The sequence below is a fragment of the Mytilus trossulus genome, chromosome 6 (genome assembly GCF_036588685.1).
Source record: "Mytilus trossulus isolate FHL-02 chromosome 6, PNRI_Mtr1.1.1.hap1, whole genome shotgun sequence".
Classification (NCBI taxonomy): domain Eukaryota; kingdom Metazoa; phylum Mollusca; class Bivalvia; order Mytilida; family Mytilidae; genus Mytilus; species Mytilus trossulus.
The window spans coordinates 40,458,465-40,478,732 of record NC_086378.1 but is presented as its reverse complement, the minus strand read 5'-3'; the positions used below and the strand labels follow the sequence as shown (position 1 = coordinate 40,478,732).

Sequence of the window (20,268 nt, the reverse complement as noted above, 5' to 3'; positions counted from 1 at the left end):
TGCTTTCGGCAAGTATCATGGTACTTTTAATAAGTATCACGATGCTATTGAGAAGTATCATGATACTTGTCAAAAGCATCGTGATACTTATTAAAACCATCACGATGGAAAAACTATCATGATAGAAGTATCATTATTTTGACACGAACGACCACTCATGAACTACTAATGAACAAAACCATGCATCTCAGACTAAATTGTCAATCAGTCCACATCAAACATCCAATGAATTTAGTGTAAAGAGGCTATAAAGTATGAGTGGCCGTTCGTTTTTTACCAGGACAGTATTAACGTCGAAGTAACAATCTCGTCCCATATTATATCGGCCAGAGAAGTTGATCTGTCTCCGTAACGGTATTATAAATAAATTAAGGGTATCGCATACAAATATTCATTACTGACCAGTTTTTACTAAATATAAGATAAGAATACTTTATTAATCAGCACAGGTTGCAGGCGGATAAGTTAGTGGCCGCATTATTTATGACAGTATTTTCTAGGGTCGAACTGTTCAGTACAATTGAAAAAAAGGACGCGGCCATGATTTTTTTTTTACATTTTACATAGTTGAGAAACCAACGTTTTATGATGTCAATCATTATCTTATCATTGATGCCGGACGACAACTAATAGAAACGCACTTATGTGAACTTAGGAAACATCGGAAACGCCCAAGCTTGTCTGGCAAATACCCGTTGACATTTCTCGGAAGCCCTGCCATTTTTATCAAGAAAATCTCTGCATTTTTCTGACTTATAAATATCTGAATCCCGGCTTCAGACAGTTATCCCGAATGAGATCCCAGTTTCAGATATTTATCCCGAATGGGATCCCGACTCCAGATGCTAATCTCGGCTGATCCCGACAATTTCATCGGGTTTTCATTGGGATCCCGATGGATCCCGTTTTCGTTTTCTCTTCGGATGTATTGACGAACTTGATCAATTAATATCTTTAATTCATGATAAATGGTCACTTGCAAAAATTATCATTTCTTTAACTACCCCAAGAAAAGATGATATTGTTTTTTTTACAAATGGCCAAATCATAAATGCATTAGTTCAGCAGTCAATTATTGGTAATGAAGCCAAAGGTGTGACATATTGTGAACATAGTAATATTCTGGTACAGGGAGTTCCCATCAATGATTTATTAACTGATTATAAATTCCACTTATCTACAAAAGGGGTGTCTATTTTGGCCAGTAATATTAAAAAATCAATACATTGGGCCCTTGATTTTCCTACGCCTACCTAGCAAAGAGGGCGGTCCCAATCCAAGGGGCAAGAGGTTATGGTAGGGGCACACGAAGAGGTTAAACTTGGAATAAGCTGTGTTTCAAATATCAGTCAGTTAGTTTGTTTGCTTTTTTTTCTTTCATAATTTTAATATAAAAAATATTCATAGGGGGACTATCAGAGATGTTTCCTCTTGTCTCTTGTTTATTCGAGGGGACACTTACATATAAATGCACAAAAGCAAGATCACATACACATAATTTCTAAATATTGAATTATATATCAGGGTAATGCTGTTTTTTGTTTTGTTTTATTTACTATTTAATTTTGTATTTGTTTTGTTTTGTCGTTATCTTACATCTTACCTTGCTGCAACTAGGTGTCCTTCAGCTGGCCCCTAAAATATGCATAATAGTACAGTGATAATGGACGTCATACTAAACTCCGAATTATACACAAGAAACTAAAATTTAAAATCATACAAGACTAACAAAGGCCAGAGGCTCCTGACTTGGGACAGGCGCAAAATTGCGGCGGGGTTAAACATGTTTATGAGATCTCAACCCTCCCCCTATACCTCTAGCCAATGTAGAAAAGTAAAGGAATAACAATATGCACATTAAAATTCAGTTCAAGAGAAGTCCGAGTCCGATGTCAAAATATGTAACAAAAGAAAATAAATAAAATGACAATAATACATAAATAACAAAAGACTACTAGCAGTTAACTGACATGCCAGCTCCAGACCTCAATTAACTGATTGAAAGATTATGTCTTCATCATATGAATATCAGGTACAATCCCTCCCGTTAGGGGTTTAGTATCATACTATCATAAAATATATGAGAAGAACATAAATCGTGTCATGTATACTTTAGTTAAAGTAAATAAAAATCTATGAAATGTTGACACAAGGTTTATGACCACAAAAGAAAGGTTAGGATTGATTTTGGGAGTTTTGGTACCAACAGTTTAGGAATTAGGGACCAAAAAAGGGCCCAAATAAGCATTATTCCTTCTTTTCGCACAATAACTTTAGTATAAGTCAATAGAAATCAATGAAATTTAAACACAAGGTCTATAACCACATATGGAAGATTGGGATTGATTTTCGGAGTTGAGGTCCGAACAGTGTAGGAAAAAGGGGCCCAAATAAGTATTATTCTTTGTTTTCGCACCATAACCAAACTTTAGTATAAGTAAATAGAAATCTATGAAATTTAAACACAAGGTTTATGACCATAAAAGGAAGGCTGGGATTGATTTTGGGAGTTTTGGTCCCCACATGTAGGTATGAGGGTCCAAAAAAGGTCCCAAATAAGCATTTTTCTTGGTTTGTGCACAATAACTGTAGTGTATGTGAATAGAAATCTATAAAATTTAAACACAAGGTTAATGACCATTACAGGAAGGTTTGGATTGATTTTTGGAGTTTTGTTCCCTACAGTTTAGGAATTAGGGGCCACAAAGGGCCCCAAATAAGCATTTTTCTTGGTTTTCGCAAAATGACTTTAGTATAAGTAAACTGAAATCTATGAAATTTTACCGTAAGGTTTATGACCATAAAAGGAAGGTTGGAATGTTTTGGGAGTTTAGTTTAGAAATTAGGGGGCCATAAAAAAAGGTCCCAAATAAGCATTTTTCTTGGTTTTTGCACAATAACTTAAGTATTAGTGAATAAAAATCTATGAAATTTTAAGACAAGGTTTATGACCATAAAAATAAAGGTTTGAATTGATTTTGGGAGTTTTGGCCCCAACAATGTAGAAATAAGGGGCCAAAAGGGTCCAAAATTAAACTTTGTTGTAGTCCTGTAATATTATGTTGTCATTTCAATATTATATTTAACTTTGCCATTAAAGTGCGAGGTTTGGCATGCCATAAAATCAGGTTTAACCCACCACTTTTATTCCCCTTCAAAAGTGTCCTGTACCAAGTCAGGAAGATGGTCATTGTTATATTATTGTTCGTTTCTCTGTGTGTTGCATTTTAACGTTGAGTCGTTTGTGTTTTCTCTTATTTTTGAGATATTGAGATAAGACGTGGCACGGTACTTGTCTATCCCAAATTCATGTATTTGGTTTTCATGTTATATTTGTTATTCTCGTGGTGTTTTGTCTGATGATTGGTCAGTTTCTGTGTGTGTTGCGTTTCGGTGTTGTGTCGTTGTTCTCCTCTTATATTTAATGCGTTCCGCTCGGTTTTGGTTTGTTACCCCGATTTTGTTTTTTGTCCATGGATTTATGAGTTTTGAACAGCGGTATACTACTGTTGCCTTTATTTGATTTCATCAAAAAATGTATTATTCGGGTTCTTTGATATGCCAAATCTTACCGTGTATTTAGATTCTTAATTTTTTTATCCTGTTTTCAAATTGGTCTACATTAAGTCCAAAAGGGTCCAAAATTAAACTTAGCTTGAATTTAACAAAAATTGAATTCTTGGGGTTCTTTGGTTTGCTGAATCTAAACATGTACTTATGTTTTTGATTATGGACCCAATTTTTTAAATTGGTCCAAATCGGGGTCCAAAATTATTATATTAGGTATTGTGCAATAACAAGAAATCTGCAATTGCACAGTATTGCACAATAGCAAGAAATGTCTTATTGCACAGTATTGTGCAATAGCAAAAAAACTTCAATTGCACAGTTTTGCGCAATAGCAAGAAACATTCGATTGCACAGTATTGTCCTGTTTTCAAATTGTAAAAAAGAAGATGTGGTATTATTGCCAATGAGACAACTATCCACAAAAGACCAAAATGACACAAACATTAACAACTATAGGTAACCGTACGGCCAATGAGCAAGCCCATACCGCATAGTCAGCTATAAAAGGCCCCGATGGTCTTCATTAAGGTCCAAAGGGTAAAAAATTAAACTTTGTTTAATTTCAACAAACATTGAATATATTAGGTTCTTCAATATGCTGAATCTAACCATGTATTTAGATTTTTGATATTTGGGCCCAGTTATCAAATTGGTCCATATTGAGGTCTCAAGGGTCTTAAATTGAACATTATTTGATTTCTATGATATGCTGAAATTGAACATTATTTGATTTCTATGATATGCTGAATCTTACCATGTATTTACATCTTCTGACATCAGACTCGGACTTTTCTTGAACTGAATTTTAATGTGCGTATTGGTAAGCAATTACTTTTCTGCATTGACTAGAGGTATAGAAAGGGGGTTGAGATCTAATAAACATGTTTTACCCCGCCGGAACTTTGCGTCTGTCCCAAGTTAGGAGCATCTGGCCTTTGTTAGTCTTGTATTATTTTTAGTTTTAGTTTCTTGTGTATAATTTGGAGTTTAGTATGGCGTTCATTGTCACTGAACTAGTATATATATTTGTTATGGGGCCAGCTGAAGGACACTGCATTGTTGACCTGTTGGTGACCTTCTGCTGTTGTCTCCTCTGGATGGGTTGTTGTTTCTTTGACATATTCCCCATTTTCATTCTCAATTTTATTTAGATTTTGGATATTGGACCATAATAGGTAAACGTCCAATTTAAAATTTAAAAATTTTTAAGTTAAAGTTCTTAGATCACATTCATTCTGTGTCAGAAACCTATGTTGTGTCAACTATTTAATCACAATTCAAATTCAGAGCTGTATCAAGCATAAATGTTTTGTCCATACTTGCCCCAACTGTTCATGGTTCGACCTCTGCGGTCGTATAAAGCTGTGCCCTGATGAGCATCAGGTTAAATTTTAATAATTGTTACTGTTGACATGATGGAGGTCAAGTTCCTTGACAATTTACACTTTCACCTTCAATTATTATAGCTGTTATTGTGACCCTGCTGTAACTCATTCACTGTTAAAATTCAGCTTGTCAAATTTAAATATGTTGTGACTGATGCTAAAGTAGAGGTCAAGTTTGATATTAATGATTATCACATTTAACTAAAGATCTGCCCCTGAACAGTGTATCCGAGTTTTTTAGTGGTCACCATATTTTTTTATGTTATTTCTTCATAGACAGAAAACATATTACAGTCATTTACTAATTAACATCGGTTTTCAATCATTGCAGGAATAATGATCCCTCTGATATTGATAAATGCCAGGACAAAAATAAATGTTAAAAAATCGAGTTTGCTGTCAATCTGACAGCCACTTGTTGAGGTTATTGTAAACAGAGTTAAGTCTCCAACCAATCTGTTTGGTGAACAGTTTTAACAATTGGATTGATATAAAAGCAATGAAAAGTTTCAAATATTTAAAAGTATTAAAATGTTTCAAATATAAAATCATTTTAGGAAATGGAATAGAGCCATATTTACAACCATTGATGGAACATCTGCTTGAAGTACTGACGATTCCTACAACCTCTGTTAAGCAGAAACAGTTAGCTATCAGTGCTATAGGTGCTACAGGTAGGTAAATTAATTACACTAACATTTTTGTTTGACTGGAGGACACATCACCATACATCACTGTAGAGCAGCTGACCAAAAAAGAAGTCAGAAAGTTCAGTAGTTTTTGACAAAAGTGTTGCAAAAGTATTTGTTAGACAAAGCAGACTAACACCTATCTCCAATCAATGGTAATACTGGCATCATTTACAAATAAAATTTGGATTCCAAGAAAAGGCAAATAGTTTAATAGAGGTGTTTAACACACAACATACAATCAATCAATAAGAAGAGATTTTACTGAAGATGACAACATTTAAGCCTAATATTCTGTGGAAATATGGCAGAAAATTGTCTCAGTGGCACATCTTCTTGTTTATATAAACTTGGAAATCAGGTGTATAGTAACCTGATGAAAATCATACTTCTGTTCAATTTGACCTGTAAAAAGTTCATCAGCTTATATATAGAAATCTTTAATCTTTGATTAGAAACACTTTAACCTTTCATTGGGACTGTCTGCATTGCTTATTTTTTACTCTTCACTCTCTCCTCAGTAAACCTGTCACCTATACTTAAGAATTCCTTTAGTTTATACTGTGTTTATCATTAAATAGGAAAAGAAAGACAATCCATACTATTCTTGAGTGAATGTTGATATATATCTAACGACAAAATATTTTCATATATTAATTTTTGTTCTAAACAAAAATATTTTTATCAATATTCATTGAAGAAATGTATTTATAACAAAGGGTAAGGAATCTTATTTTGCACTCTTAATGTTTGCATATCTATCATGTTTATAGATAAACACAACACGAAAGTTACGTAATGAAAATCTATGCAACAGCAATACATCGGAATGCCCTCACGTTTATAGCGATGTCCAAATTCAGTACAGTTTTCTTTTTTATGTAAATAATATAATTAAATAAATAATTTTGAATAGATAAACAAGATAAAGTTATCATAGTATTTTCCCTTAAATTTGACTGCTGTAACAATAGCTTATTAGATAAATCAAATAAATCAGATTAAATATACTGTGGATTCATTTATTTTCGTGGGTACGAATTTTCGTGGATTGAGGAAAACTTACATGTTCGTGGATATTTGATTTCGTGGTTTTGCCAAAGTCTGCATACAAGCCATTAGAAAATTTGTCATTCGTTGAACATTTCATTTCGTGGTTCAACTGTTCCAACGAAATTCACGAAAATTGGTATCCAACGAATAATAATGAATCCACAGTAAATGTTTATGAAAAAAAAGAAGTTTTGTTTTATCAATGATGTTATTTATCGATTTTCAACATAGGCAGTTTAAAAAAAATCATTTCAATTTAATTTATGAAATGTATATCTACTTACCACCTTAAAAGACGGACACATATTTCTTTGAACAATGTCAATATATGTATACTGATATACAATGTACTAGACGAGTTGAAACTATTAATTTCATGTTAAAATCATTTTCTTAGATCTGAGTCGTAACACAGTACATGTTATATATGTTAGCGCCAATAAGTAAAATTAGGCTAATTATTGCCAAGGATTAAAGCTTAATGCCTAATTTCACTTATTGTCGCTAACATATACAAGGCTTAAAGATGGAGTTGTAACAGATCAGCTGAATTATCGATTGTAAAGGATCCGACAAATTTAATGCAAAAAGCAGTCACAGAAATACTTATATTATAAAATATAAGTACGTCTGAACCAGTGACAACTCTACAACAGATTTTGTTCATCGGATTACAGTAGTTATGGTGATACAAGGCTGACAATACATCCTGTATATATAATTTGTCTTAATATCAGCCTAACAATGCATATATACATATATTAAAACTATGGTTTATACATATTCTGTCAGAACAGTAGATGTCTTCTTAATAAATACTAACAAGTCTCATATACCATAACATTGAACAGTATGTTTATCCTTATAGACAATAATTAGTCTCATGTGCCATACAGATACTATGAATAGAAATAGAACTGTTTTACTTGGTTGCAACACTTATTCTTTCCATTATGGATATTATGATAATTCTGTTCATATAAACCTGAACATCTGATCGAATGGATGTCCATTCGTTTGATGTGTTTGAGCTGTTGATACATGTGTGGTTGAACTCGACAATTAATGAGCTACCATATTTTCATCTCATAATTGACAAAGAGAGAAAAAAATGACGATCATATGATATGTTTGCATAAAAAATGATTAATTCGTACACGAAAGACTAAGTTTATGATATAAACATGCATTGGTTCAAGAATTGGACAAACATTTTTTTTCACCAGTCACACGTTTCATATGACTTTAACATTTATCCAAATTAATAAAAGTCTAAAATAAGTATAAAAAGAACATTATGCAATTCCCCGGTACTCAGATAATGCTTGTTATTTATAAGATTTATTAAAGGGACACTAGCTGTCAAAATTTGTGTTCACCGATTTGACTTTAGTTCTCATATATATATTTGATTTCTGTTAAAGTCATATGAAACTTTAAAATAAAATAAAAAATATGCATGTCTTTTTTTAACAAAACGGATAGTTTATATTATTAAACTGATGTACATGTACACATACTTTTTTCTGAAATTTTTTTTTTTAATTTGTCCACAATTAGAAAAAGGTTACCGAAGGGCCAAGTGAGCTTTTCCCATCATTTTGCGTCCGTCGTCATTAACTTTTACAAAAATCTTCTACTCTGAAACTACAGGGCCAAATAAAACCAAACTTGGCCACAATCATCATTGGGGTATAAGGTTCAAAAAATTTGTCCGGTGAGCCGGCCAACCAACCAAGATGGCCGCCGTGGCTAAAAATAGAACACATGGATAAATTGCAGTTTTTGGCTTAAAACTCAAAAACCAAAGCATGTAGAGCAAATCTGAATGGATAAAATTGTTTATGAGGTCAATTTCTATCTGCCCGAAAATTTTCAGATGAATCGGACAACCCTTTTTGGGGTTGCTGTTCCTAATTTGGTAATTTTAAGGATATTTTACTGTTTTTGGTTATTATCTTGAATATTATTATACTGTGGATTCATTTATTTTCGTGGGTATCAATTTTCATGGATAAAGAAAAAAAGAGGTTTCGTGGTATACGTAAATTCGTGGATCGCTGATTACAACAAAAATTTAAAAAAAAGTTACGTAATTCGTGGATTTTATATAACCTCCTTGGTTTGATCAATAATTAAACAAAACATAAAAGAAGGAATTAATTGAAAAAGTTTTGAATTGTCAAATTTCTCGTTTGGTCATTCTAGGTTAAATTGTTCATTGATAACTTCAATTACAATAATGGACAGAGACAACTAATCATTTGTTTGTTTTACAATTTATAAACTCTTGTCTGAATTCTATAAGGCATTCAAAACTTTATGATTGAAAGCTCATTTCCATAATTAAGATATAATAAAAATTGATATAAGTATAAGTTGTGAAAATAAATGTTCCCGTCATTAACAATATAATTTCCTACTGGCAATATTCCCGTACTTCATCCTATTGATTTTTAATCACTGGTAAACCAAACTATGACACGGTAATTAACAACTTGCAGTTATTTTCCATGAACAGTTTTAATCAATTTTAAAAAGTAAATTATCACTGATATTCGATATATTAATTATAGATTCTTCGTTGAATTCTTAAATTCGTGGTTAACTGTGACCCACGAAACCCACGAAAATTGGTATACCACGAATAAAAATGAATCAACAGTAGATAGAGATAAACTGTAACAGCAATAATGTTCAGCAAAGTAAGATTTACAAATAAGTTAAACATGACCGAAATGGTCAGTTGACCCCTTTAGGAGTGATTGCCCTTTGTAGTTAATTTTTAATCATTTTTCTTAAATCTTAGTAATCTGTTACAAAAATCTTCTCCTCTGAAACTACTGGGCCAAAGTTAATCCAAACTTGGCCACAATCATTTTTGGGGTATCTACTCATCTAGTTTCAAAAATGTGTCCGGTGACCCGGCCATCCAACCAAGATGGCAGCGACAGCTAAATATAGAACATAGTGGTAAAATGCAGATTTTGGCTTATAACACAAAAACCAAAGCATTTAGAGCAAATCTGATATAGGTAAAATTGTTTATCAGGTCAAGATCTATCTGCCCTGAAATTTTCAGATGATTCGGACAACCCTTTGTTGGGTTGCTGCCCCTGCATGGGTAGTTTTAAGGAAATTTTGCTGTTTTGGGTTATTAACTTGAATAGTATTATAGATAGAGATAAACTGTAAACAGCAATAATGTTAAGCAAAGTTAGATTTACAAATAAGTCAACATGACTGAAATGGTTGATTGACCCCTTAAGGAGTTATTGTCCTTAATAGTCAATTTTTAACAATTTTCATAAAATTAATAAAATTTTAATAACATTTTCCACTAAAGCTACTGGGCAAAGTTTATTATTGATAGAGCTAATTGTAAGCAGCAAGACTTTTCAGTAAAGTAAGATGAACAAACACATCACCATCACCAAAACACAATTTTGTCATTAATCCATCTGCTTCTCTTGTTTAATATTCACATAGACCAAGGTGAACGACATAGGCTCTTTGCATAATATCCGTATTCAGAGTGACCTAAGAGTGACCCTCCTCGTAAAATCCAGTGATTGCAATACGCATGATCTGTCACTAAAGTAAACTATTATCTGCTTGTACATGCTGTACACGTGATTAATATCTACGCTTATTTGTTGATTGTTCACTATAATGTCACAATCTGTAAACTACGGCTCCAGAACTCAACACTTAATGAGCGGCCATATTTTCATCTCATAACAGACAGAGAGAAAAAGAAATGACAATTATACGATATGTTTCTATAAAAAATGATAAATTTGTACACAAAGGACTAAGTTTAAAATATAAACATGCATTGGTTCAAGAATTGGACAAATATTTTTTTTTTTCACCAGTCACTCGTTTCATATGACTTTACCTTTATCCAAATTAAAAAAAAGTCTAAAATAAACACTTAAAGAACATTCTGGTTCCATGTCAGGAATATGAGAGTTGTTATCCATTCGGTTGATGTGTTTGAGCTTTTGATTTTGCAATTTGATCAGGGACTTTTGATTTGTATTTTGATTTTACATTTTTGTGTTGATATTTTAATTACCCAATTACAAATAACGGCTGTTGTTTATACATTGTAATAATAAAAAAAGAGCATTAAACAGCATTTTCTTTTATTTCAAATTTGATTTCCAAAAAATACGGTCATTGGGTTATAGTCTAACAGTTTTTTTTAAATATTGGACTTAGTGGAGAACGGTTTAATTTGGAGAGATGAGTGTACTAGGAAGTTTATTTTTAAAACAAATTTTGTGGCGTGATTTTAGTTTAAACAACTAATGTACAGTACAGCCTGTGACTTCCTCTTAGTAATGTCCACCCTCTTGCATGGTCAACATCCCATGGTGGCCATTTATTGGGGTATTCAATCTTGAGATGTTGGCCATTTATTGGGGGTCATAAATCATAGGCAGATCTAATTATGTTACCTGTTAAAATCAATCAGGGTTGAAGTTTTCAGCTGGTATATGTTTCATTAAAATTTACCTGTACAGGTAACTTGGGTTTCTTTTAAATTTGACATTTCACCTTTTTTGAAATATAGAATATAATATTGTTTTTGTCTGTTAATTTGTTATTATTTTTTTGTCTTTAATTATTTTAATTTTTTAATATTTTTTTTTCATTTTTGTGTTTTGTTTCTTATTCTTTTAATTTCTTCTTAGCATTGCTTAGTAAGAATCTTGAGTAGAAATGGCAAACAGTCAAAGATAAAGTTATTGACTAGCATTTGAAATAAACAGACTTTTAATAATTGTTTTTTAAGTACATGATGTACATTGTATTCAATTGTTTTTTAACATTATTAAATGAGTTATTACTATTAATAATAACTTATAATCATGCAAGTGATATTTTAAATTTAAAAAGAATGAAAGTAATTAAACAATTCGGTTTCTTGATAAATAAGATGATCAATATCAATCCTTTTACAATAAATTTTGATAACATCTAATATTATTCAGGAAAACTACAAGTACTATTATATGGTTTAGGAAAAAAATAATTTTGTTTATCTAAATTTTCTTCAAATCTCAAAACAAGAGTTGTACACAAACAATCACCGAAAAGACTTATTTTCAAAATTCCCACCTAGTTATCATCATATTTTGATAAATGTTCTTATATATCTGAATCAAGTGAATCTTATGAAAAGAAAGAAATTGTCTTGAAACTTATTAAATATGTTATTGTCAATTTGGTTAATTTCTTTCAAAATTTGTCTCCAGAAAAAATAAAGTGCACTTCTAAAGATGGTGACAATTTAATGGTCTATTTATTAAATCTTTTTTTTTCTTCATTTTCTTCAGTGTATTATATTGTCGACAGTGCTGGACTGGCATGATATATATTCTTGGTATACATTTACAAAGAATATTTAAATCAACCTAGGCCTTTTAGATAAAGTTAATAATTACAGGGACTAGAATAAATTAAGACTTTTAAAGTCCTTAATAAAAAATTAATTTAAAGAAAAATCTTTAAATAAAAACTTATGATAAAAACTGTAAACTTGTTAAAGTAGAGAATTTTTGGTCATAATTTAGAAATAGAAAATAGTGGACAATATTAAATTCCTAGAAAGGATAGAATGTGTAAACTGTGCCTCTTGTAGGTCAATGAAGATTAGAACACCTATTCCTTGATTGTAAAATTAACTAAACAAACTAACTTTGAGAAAATCCATTTGAAAATTATTTACATTCTCATTATAATGTCTCTAACCCAAGAACAAAAAGTAAAAAAAATGCTTAACCTCTAAATTATGGATCATGTTTAAAATATCATATGACAATAAAAATATTATCAAATTTGGCTGTAATAAATATTTCTAATACTTATAAATATTTTATTCAATAAAGAAATATTTTCACTTTATAAAATAAAGCTTTATATAAAAAATAACTTAAATTGATCAAAAATTATTTATAAGTAATAATAATATCAAAACTAATAGTCCATGTAGTCAGGAGACAATTAATTTTTAGTTAAGCTGTTTGTTCAACTAGCTTTATTATTTCATTTTATTTTTGAATTTCTTGTAATAATCACAATTATTAAATTTGACAAACACATACATGTATATTTTACCTGAGACACCTGACCTGTAAGTTATATAATTTTAACACTTCAATGCATTAAAGATTTCCCTTTATCCTTGACCAGTTTTTGATTAATACCTTGTGTATTAAAAAAGCAACAGGGGGTATGATGGTGAACATATAGGGCCACCATGGTGAACATATTTTTTATGGCCACCATTAATAAGATAAAGTCGCAGGTAGTACTGTATATCTGGTTCTGATTTCTAATAATTTTATCATCTTGGTTTGATGCCAGTTCTCTAAAAAATATGTTTAATCAGAAATAATCGATTCTCCTTTTGATTGTGAATAAGTAAAAAAGGGTGTTTCTTGTTTGATATGTCTACAGTAACATAAATTCTTACCTTTTTTAGCTCACCTGGCCCGAGGGCCAAGTGAGCTTTTCCCATCACTTGGCGTCCGGCGTCGTCGTCCGTCGTCGTCCGTCGTCGTTAGCTTTTACAAAAATCTTCTCCTCTGAAACTACTGGGCCAAATTAAACCAAACTTGGCCTAAATCACTATTGGGGTATCTAGTTTAAAAAATGTGTGGCGTGACCCGGTCCACCAACCAAGATGGCCGCCACGGCTAAAAATAGAACATAGGGGTAAAATGAAGTTTTTGGTTTATAACTCAAAAACCAAAGCATTTAGAGCAAATCTGACATGGTATATAATTATTAATCAGGTCAAGATCTATCTGCCCTGAAATTTTCAGACGAATCGGACAACCCTTTGTTGGGTTGCTGCCCCTGAATTGGTAATTTTAAGGAAATTTTGCTGTTTTTGGTTATTATCTTGAATATTAGTATAGATAGAGATAAACTGTAAACAGCAATAATGTTCAGCAAAGTAGGATTGACAAATAAGTCAACATAACTTAAATGGTCAATGGACCCCCTTAGGAGTTATTGTCCTTTATAGTCAATTTTTAACACTTTTCATAAAATTTGTAATTTTTTTTTAACATTTTCCACTGAAACTACTGGGCCAAGTTCATTATAGATAGAGATAATTGTAAGCAGCAAGACTGTTTATTACAGTAAGATGAACAAACACATCACCATCACCAAAACACAATTTTGTCATGAATCCATCTGCTTCCTTTGTTTAATATTCACATAAACCAAGGTGAGCGACACAGGCTCTTTAGAGACTCTAGTTTTTTCTTCTTTTTTTTTTTATCAAATTGCAACTATGAAAATGATGTAACTGTTGTATTTATTTGTAGCTAATGCAGCAAAAACATTATTGAAACCATATTTTCACGAAATTATAGAACTGTTTAAGGTATACTTAACTGCTGGTGATGAGGAAAGTGTAAGGAAATTGCAGATACAAGTGTTAGGTGAGTTCAATAAACCTCTGTTTTTGATTTGCCATAATTTATTCACATGTTATTTTCAGGAGACTTTAAAAGTATAATTCGAAACTTGCCAATAATTTTAGCATTATTGGAAGGGAGTAGGTCCAGTAAGGGCCGATTTTGGCCTTAGATTTCAGGTTCATCTGACGAAGGTTTTTGGACACTTTTTAAACACTTAAGTGTCTATTTCAATTATTGGATTAATTTATGTGAAAGATTTTAACTGATTTAGTCATTATAAAACGCTCTGATTCAAGCTTGAATATGAAAAATCTATCAAATATGATAAAAAAAAAAACACGTCACTTTTTAGATGTTTTTTGGTCAAAAATAAAAGTGGCCGCATCCTTGATCATCCTCAACCTTTATATATGTTTTGTATTATCATCAAATACAACTTACATTTAAATATTATGAATGAACACGAATGCGGCCACTTTCATTTCATTCGGAAACCGTCTTAAAATTAACCTAAACGCTACAATTTTGAAGATTTCAGTAATTTAGCATGACTTATTGATGCTAGAACGCGATATGTGTACATTGTATTGTCAAAAACAGCTCATATTTATGTAGCAGAAGCATTTTACTTTCCAAAATATAGCTTAAAGATTACAATGTCACATTTTTTTTTTTAAACTGCTTCATTTTGGGGCCAAAAAGGGGTCTTACTGAACCTACTCCTTTGCCAATAACTTAAGTATAAGTAAATATAATTATATTTTATACACAATGTTTGAAACTACAAAAAGGAAGGTTTGGATTTATTTTGGGTGTTATGGTCCATTTGGTTTAGGAATATAAAGGGAAAAGGGGCCCAACTAAGCATGTTTCTAGTGTCCAGACAATAACTTGTGAAACAGTGTATATAATTGCCTGAAATTGTATCACAAGTTTCCACACCACAAAATGATGGTTAGGGATTAAGTTGTGGTCTTATGAATCAATCTGGTTAGAAATTAGGGGCAAAAAAGGGGGAAAACAAGAGTTTCCTGGTTCATGGACAATTACTTTAGCTTTGTTTTTTTATGTTGGTACTCTTTGCTAATTGTAACTTTTTGGAATTTTTTATCCTCAATGCTCTTCAACTTTGTATTTATTTGGCTTTTTAACTATTTCGATCTGAGCGTCACTGATGAGTCTTATGTAGACGAAACGCGCGTCTGGCGTATAAAATTATAATCCTGGTACTTTTGATAACTATTTACACCACTGGGTCGATGCCACTGCTGGTGGACGTTTCGTCCCCGAGGGTATCACCAGCCCAGTAGTCAGCACTTCGGTGTTGACATGAATATCAATTATATGGTCATTTTTATAAATTTTCTGTTTACAAAACTTTGAAATTTTTGAAAAACTAAGGATTTTTTTACCCCAGGAGTAGATTACCTTAGCCGTATTTGGCACAACTTTTTGGAATTTTTGATCCTCAATGCTCTTCAACTTTGTATTTATTTGGCTTTTTAACTATTTCGATCTGAGCGTCACTGATGAGTCTTATGTAGACGAAACTCGCGTCTGGCGTATAAAATTATAATCCTGGTACTTTTGATAACTATTTGCTTGTTCTAGTATGAATTTCCAAAAACATCAAATACTGTGATTTAGTTACATATAATAATATCGAAGTTAGTATTGTCTTTAGATCATTAGCTGCAGATTTATTTTTAGAAGTTACAATTAATTAATATGAATTTTAACCATGACTGTATGTCATTTTATATTTTAATATTTTATGATGAATTTAAATGAGCAGTTATTGTTGCAAACTCCATTAGAAATTTGAATTGAGATTATTTTTGAAATAAGGGAAAGGGGTAGGTTAAAAAAAAATGGAGGGGGTACAATTTTTCTCATTTCAGATTTCAGAAATTAAAAAGAAAATCTCTTCAAATATTTGTTTTGAGGCGATTTTATATTCAACAGCATAGTTTATTGCTCAAAAGCAAAAACAAAAAATTGTTAAGTTTATTAGACCTTTTTCATTCTGTGTCAAAAACCTATGCTATGTCAACTATTTAATCACAATCCATGTTTTCGATATCACAAACAAAACATTTACTAAATTTTATCACCGGTATAAGGAAATAATTCGTAAATATAACTCAACATGCAGACATCTTATACGTTCAGGTATTTCACATCCAATTTTTTATGGAAATATTCTTTATACAGCACAAAAATGTCAGTATTCTCCTCAGAAACTAACAAAACCTTTAAATAGACTTATTAGAAGGGGATATAGTTACGATACTGTTGTCAGGTCATTAAAGATTGCATATTTTTGCTTTAATATTGATTCACTGATAGGGTCTTTGCATCGGAACTAAACACATTTATTTCTAAAAAAACAGTTGTTGGCATGACACGGGTTATGTTCTTCTCATATATTTTATGATAGTATGATACTAAACCCCTAATGGGAGGGATTGTGCCTGATATTCATATGATGAAGACATAATCTTTCAATCAGTTTAATTGAGGTCTGGAGCTGGCATGTCAGTTAACTGCTAGTAGTCTGTTGTTATTTATGTATTATTGTCATTTTATTTTTTTTATTTTGTTACATCTTTTGACATCGGACTCGGACTTCTCTTGAACTGAATATTTTAATGTGCGTATTGTTATTCTTTTACTTTTCTACATTGGCTAGAGGTATAGGGGGAGGGTTGAGATCTCATAAACATGTTAAACCCCGCCGCAATTTTGCGCCTGTCCCAAGTCAGGAGCCTCTGGCCTTTGTTAGTCTTGTATGATTTTAAATTTTAGTTTCTTGTGTATAATTCGGAGTTTAGTATGACGTCCATTATCACTGTACTATTATGCATATTTTTAGGGGCCAGCTGAAGGACACCTACGGGTGCGGGATTTCTCGCTACATTGAAGACCCATTGGTTGCCTTCGGCTGTTATTTGCTCCATGGTCGGTGGTTGTCGCTTTGACATATTAACCATTTCCTTTCTCAATTTTATTAGGGCTATATCAAGCTCTGCAGTCGTATAAAGCTGCGTCCTGTGGAGCATCTGGTTTACTTTTAATTTCAAAAAAGTATTTATGACCAATATCACAATGAATCATAGCCAATACATTGACTAGATAGAAAATGAACCTTTTTGTTGAAAATTTACTGATGACGTCACAAACAGTACTAATTTTTATTTTCCATGGAAAATCAATGAAAATTGGTAAATTTTTCATGGATCATTGGACAGGAAACATACAGCACATACGTCGACAAAACAGATCTTTGAACACAATATTTGTTATTGCATTTTACATGTTTAAATTGAATATTTAGTTCTATGATGCCTGCGCTCTATGTTTCCTTGTCCTAAATTTGTTTGAAATCCCGCCAATTTTGTTAAATATAGTCAAAATCTCTTATTTGAACCTAGTTTGGATGTAGAAATCAATGTTTAAGAATAAAAATTTGACACAAATTGTTCTATTTTACTTTCTCACATGTCTTTAAAACAATTTAAAACATATTTTATCTTGTACCATTCAATTTTAAAATTGGGGTCAAATATCACCCTAACCGAACTTATTCTTAGATGCATGATTTTTTTATTAGTTGTTAGTGGCTTTGAACTAGCTGTCAGATAACTGCGAGTACTCTCAGATCTGTTCATTGTGAATTTTTGTGTCGGGATGTATAAGTACCGGGGCACGTCCACTTGTATTTTTGTCCATCTGATGAGTTAAGCCTTTTTCAACTGATTTTAATAGTCTGTTCTTATTTTGTATTGTTATACATAAAGGCAACAGTAGTACACCGCTGTTCAAAACTCATAAATACAAGGACAAAATTCTAAATCGGGGTAACAAACTAAAACCGAGGGAAACGCATTAGATATAAGAGAAGAACAACGACATAACACTAAAATGTAACACACACAGACACGGACCGAGCATCAGACAAAATCCCACGAGAATAACAAATATAACATCAAAACCAAATACATGAATTTGAGATAGACAAGTACAGTGTCACGTCTTATCGCATTTTGAATTTACACTCAAAAATAAGAGAAAACAAACGACAAAACGTTAAAATGTAATGCACACAGAAACACTACAATATAACAATGGCCATATTCCTGACTTGCTACAGGGCAATTTTTAAAGGAAAAATAAATGGTGGATTGAACCTTGTTTTGTGGCATGCCAAGCCTCGCACTTTTATAAGCCGTGTGAAAAATAACATCAAAATGACAACACAGGACTACAATATAAATATATTGGAGAACACAATTGACACAGAATCACACGAACAACAGCCAACAAAAGGCAACAAATTAAAAAATTTAATACGCCAGAAGTGCATTTTGTCCACACAAGACCTACTAGTGACGCCAAGATACAAAAGTTTGAAAGCCGAAACAAGTACATAGTTGAACAGCTTCGAGGACCAAAAGATCAAAAAAGTTTTGCCAAAAACGGCAAGGATTTTCTGTTAGTTACCAGAACATCCCTTCTATTTAGAATAATTTATACTTTTGCAAACTGTCCCAGGTTAGGGGGAGGGTCATGATCCCGCTTACATGTTTAACGCCGCCACATAATTTATGTATGTGCCTGTCCCAAGTCAGGAGCAATTTGAATTTACACTCAAAAATAAGAGAAAACAAACGACAAAACGTTAAAATGTTATACACACAGAAACACTATAATATAACAATGGCCATATTCCTGACTTGCTACAGGGCAATTTTTAAAGGAAAAAAAATGGTGGGTTGAACCTTATTTTGTGGCATGCCAAACCTCGCACTTTTATGGCCATGTGAAATATAACATCAAAATGACAACACAGGACTACAATATAAATAAATTGGAGAACACAATTGACAAAGAATCACACGAACAACAGCCAACAAAAGGCAACAAGTTCAAAATTTTAATACGCCAGAAGTGCATTTTGTCCACACAAGACCTACTAGTGACACACAGATACAAAAGTTTGAAAGCCGAAACAAGTATATAGTTGAACAGCTTCGAGGACCAAAAGATCAAAAAGTTGTGCCAAAAACGGCAAGGGTTTTCTGTTAGTTACCAGAACATCCCTATTATTTAGAATAATTTATACTTTGGCAAACTGTCCCAGGTTAAGGGAGGGTTAGGATCCCGCTAACATGTTTAACGCCGCCACATTATTTATGTATGTGCCTGTACCAAGTCAGGAGCAATTTGAATTTACACTCAAAAATAAGAGAAAACAAACGACAAAACGTTAAAATGTAATACACACAGAAACACTATAATAGTATGTTTGTTTTGTTCATACATCGTTGACAATGTTATGGAATTTGATGCGACTGTCATTCAAGTGAGAGGTTTAGCTAGCTATAAAACCAGGTTCAATCCACCATTTTCTACAATAGAAAATGCCTGTACCAAGTCAGGAATATGACAGTTGTTATCCATTCGTTTGATGTGTATGGACTTTTGATTTTGCCTTTTGATTTTGGATTTTCCTTTTAATACGACCGCAACATTTGAAAAATTTTCGTCGTATATTGCTATCACGTTGGCGTCGTCGTCTGCCTCGTCGTCCTCGTCGTCCTCGTCGTCCGAATACTTTTAGTTTTCGCACTCTAACTTTAGTAAAAGGGAATAGAAATCTATGAAATTTTAACACAAGGTTTATGACCACAAAAGGAAGGTTGGGAGGTTTGATTCCAACATTTTAGGAATTAGGGGCCAAAAAGGGCCCAAATAAGCATATTCTTTTTTTCACACAGTAACTTTAGTTTAAGTAAATAGAAATCTATAAAATTTTGACACAAGGTCATAACCACAAAAGGAAGGTTGGGATTGATTTTGGGAGTTTTGGTTCTAACAGTTTAGAATTAGGGGCCAAAAAGGGGTCCAAATAAGCATTTTTCTTGGTTTTTAAGTAAATAGAAATCAATTGGAGTTATCTTTCTTTGTATAGAATAGTAGTTGAATCAACTTTTTTGCACCATAACTTTAGTATTAGTGAATGGAAATCTATGAAATTTAATCAGAAGGTGTATGACCACAAAAAGAAGATCGGTATTGATTTTGAGAGGTGTTGGTCCTTACAGTTTAGGAATAAGGGGC

General features: G+C 32.2%; 1 protein-coding gene across 2 annotated transcripts in view; it reads left to right on the top strand.

The window, feature by feature from the left end:
* The window catches only part of LOC134721346 (importin-4-like), a 338,068-nt gene that overhangs the window by 205,474 nt on the left and 112,326 nt on the right, over positions 1 to 20,268 (top strand). For both annotated transcript variants that reach the window (XM_063584285.1, XM_063584286.1), the window contains exons 16-17: positions 5,513 to 5,629; positions 14,050 to 14,166. In XM_063584285.1, the coding sequence (XP_063440355.1) occupies positions 5,513 to 5,629; positions 14,050 to 14,166 (234 nt within the window). The remainder of the gene's footprint in view (positions 1 to 5,512; positions 5,630 to 14,049; positions 14,167 to 20,268) is intronic.